At 36.1% G+C, this 2,607-nt stretch overlaps 1 protein-coding gene across 1 annotated transcript; it reads left to right on the top strand.

The window, feature by feature from the left end:
- Positions 1-242: 242 nt before the first annotated feature.
- LOC150075538 (uncharacterized) lies at positions 243-2,132 on the top strand. The gene has a single exon (XM_090388537.1). The coding sequence runs from the start codon at positions 243-245 to the stop codon at positions 2,130-2,132; it is 1,890 nt and encodes a 629-aa protein (XP_090244663.1).
- Positions 2,133-2,607: the final 475 nt, after the last annotated feature.

The raw sequence follows: 2,607 nt of genomic DNA, 5'->3' as shown, positions 1-2,607 counted from the left end.
TTGAGATATATCCAAGTCAGCCAGAAGTAAACTTGTCACTTCATGCTCTGAAGAAATCCTTTCCTTGTGGATTTTATGATAAGGCATTAACAAGATCAGGTCCCTTAAAACAACATATTTATGTTTACAAACAGGAGAGGAGAAACTGATCATTTTGGAAATATGTTGCAAACTATTTTCAAGATCAAAGTACCTACAAAGAAATCAGTTCGCAGTCAAGAAAGAAGTTTTCCTTGTGAAATATGTACAAGTCATTTTCCAATGTGTTTAATTTGAAACGGCACTTAATAATTCAAAATCACAAAAAATCCTTTGCTTGTAAAATATGTGGCAAGGCATTTTCACACTCAGGGATATTGAAAGGACATCTCTTAATTCACACAAAGGAAAACCTACTTTGTAAAGAAATATGTGGTAAAGCATTTTCAGAATCAGGTATATTGAAAAAGCATCTGTTGGTTCACACTCAGGAAATACCATTGTTTAGTGAAATATGTGGTAAAGGATTCCTTAAGTCAGATATATTGAAAAAGCATCTGTTAACTCACATACAGAAAATGTCATTCTCTTGTGAAATATGTGGCAAGGCATTTTCACTATCAGGTCATTTGAAACAACATCTGCTAGTTCACAGTGGGGAAAAACCATTCTCTTGTGACACATGCAGTAAAACTTTTTCATGTTCAAGTAGTCTTAAGAGACATTTTCTAGTTCACACTCAGGTAAAACCATTCTCTTGTGAAACATGCGGTAAAACTTTTTCATGTTCAAGTAGTCTTAAAAGACATTTTCTAGTTCACACTCAGGAAAAACCTATCTCTTGTGAAATATGTGGTAAGGCATTTTCACGATCAGATCATTTGAAAGATCATCTCTTAGTTCACACTCAGGAAAAACCCTTCATTTGTGAAGTATGTGGGAAGGCATTTTCACATTCAGATAATTTGAAACAGCATCTGTTAGTTCATGCACAGGAAAAACCATTCTCTTGTGAAGTATGTGGCAAGGCATTTTCACTATCAGGTAATTTGAAACAACATCTGCTAGTTCACAGTGGGGAAAAATCCTTCATTTGTGAAGAATGTGGTAAGGCATTTTCACAATCAGGTCATTTGAAACAACATCTGCTAGTTCACAGTGGGGAAAAACCATTCTCTTGTGACACATGTGGTAAAACATTTTCATGTTCAAGTGGTCTTAAAAGACATTTTCTAGTTCACACTCAGGAAAAACCATTCTCTTGTGATACATGCGGTAAAACTTTTTCACGTTCAAATCATCTTAAAAGCCATTTTCTAGTTCACACTCAGGAAAAACCATTCTCTTGTGAAACATGTGGTAAAACTTTTTCATGTTTACGTCATCTTAAAAGACATTTTCTAGTTCACACTCAAGAAAAACCAATCTCTTGTGAAATATGTGATAAGGCATTTTCATGTTCGGGTAACTTGAAACAACATCTGTTAGTTCATAGTCAGGAAAAGCCCTTCACTTGTGAAGTATGTGGTAAGGCCTTTTCACAATCAGGTAATTTGAAACAACATCTGTTAGTTCACAGTCAGGAAAAGCCCTTCACTTGTGAAGTATGTGGTACGGCCTTTTCACGGTCAGGTAATTTGAAACAACATCTCTTTGTTCATGCACAACTAAAAACATTCTGTTGTGAAATATGTGGTAAGGCATTTTCACGATCAGGTGAATTGAAACAACATTTGTTAGTTCACACTCAGGAAAAACACTTCACTTGTGAAGTATGTATGAAGGCATTTTCACAATCAAGTAATTTGAAACAACATCTGTTAGTTCACACTCAGGAAAAACCATTCTCTTGTAAAACATGCGGTAAAACTTTTTCATCTTCAGGTAGTCTTAAACGACATTTTCTAGTTCACACTCAAGAAAAACCATTCTCTTGTGCGATATGTGGCAAGGCATTTTCACGATCAGGTCATTTGAAAGAACATCTCTTATTTCATGCACAGGAAAAACCTTTCTCTTGTGAAATATGTGGTAAGGCATTTTCATGGTCAGGTAATTTGAAACGACATCTGTTAGTTCACACTCAAAAAAAACCATTCTCTTGTGAAATTTCTGGAAAGGCATTTTCACAAGTGATTTCAAAAGCAAATTAGTTCGTGCACAGGAAAAGACCATTCTTTTGTGAAATATTTGGTAAAGCTTTTTCATGTTCAAGTAATCAAGTAAAATGACATTTGCAAGTTCACATCTGGAAAAAACCAGTTGTGAAGTGTGTAAGAAGGCATTTTTACAAATAGCTCATATGAATTGTTGTTGTTGTTATTATTCGGTTTTTAGGAGCATTAGCAACTAAGGCCATATTGCTCTGGGGATATGCGGTGGTCATTGTCTAACCTTTCCGCATCCTCCGTATTTGGTGGTCACGGGCTCGAACCCCGGTCTAATCAAGAAGCGTGTGCTACGCACTGCTGCTCCTGCCCACCTGGCTACGGAGGCGCCTGCTCATATGAAACAGAATCTGTTAGTTCACACCAAGCAGTAATGGCATCTGTTATGTCATACCCCATTCACTTTTGTGATATGTGACAAACATGTTACTAATCTTAATTCTCAGGGAAACTCTCATAT

Source organism: Mastigoproctus giganteus, chromosome 14 (assembly GCF_048544385.1).
Source record: "Mastigoproctus giganteus isolate SK-2022 chromosome 14, ASM4854438v1, whole genome shotgun sequence".
Lineage (NCBI taxonomy): Eukaryota > Metazoa > Arthropoda > Arachnida > Uropygi > Thelyphonidae > Mastigoproctus > Mastigoproctus giganteus.
This window is presented reverse-complemented; position numbering and strand designations above follow the sequence as displayed.

What these genes read in the sequence shown, in the direction of transcription:
- LOC150075538 (XM_090388537.1), top strand. Translation starts at nt 243, where the DNA reads ATGTACAAGTCATTTTCCAATGTGTTTAATTTGAAACGGCACTTAATA.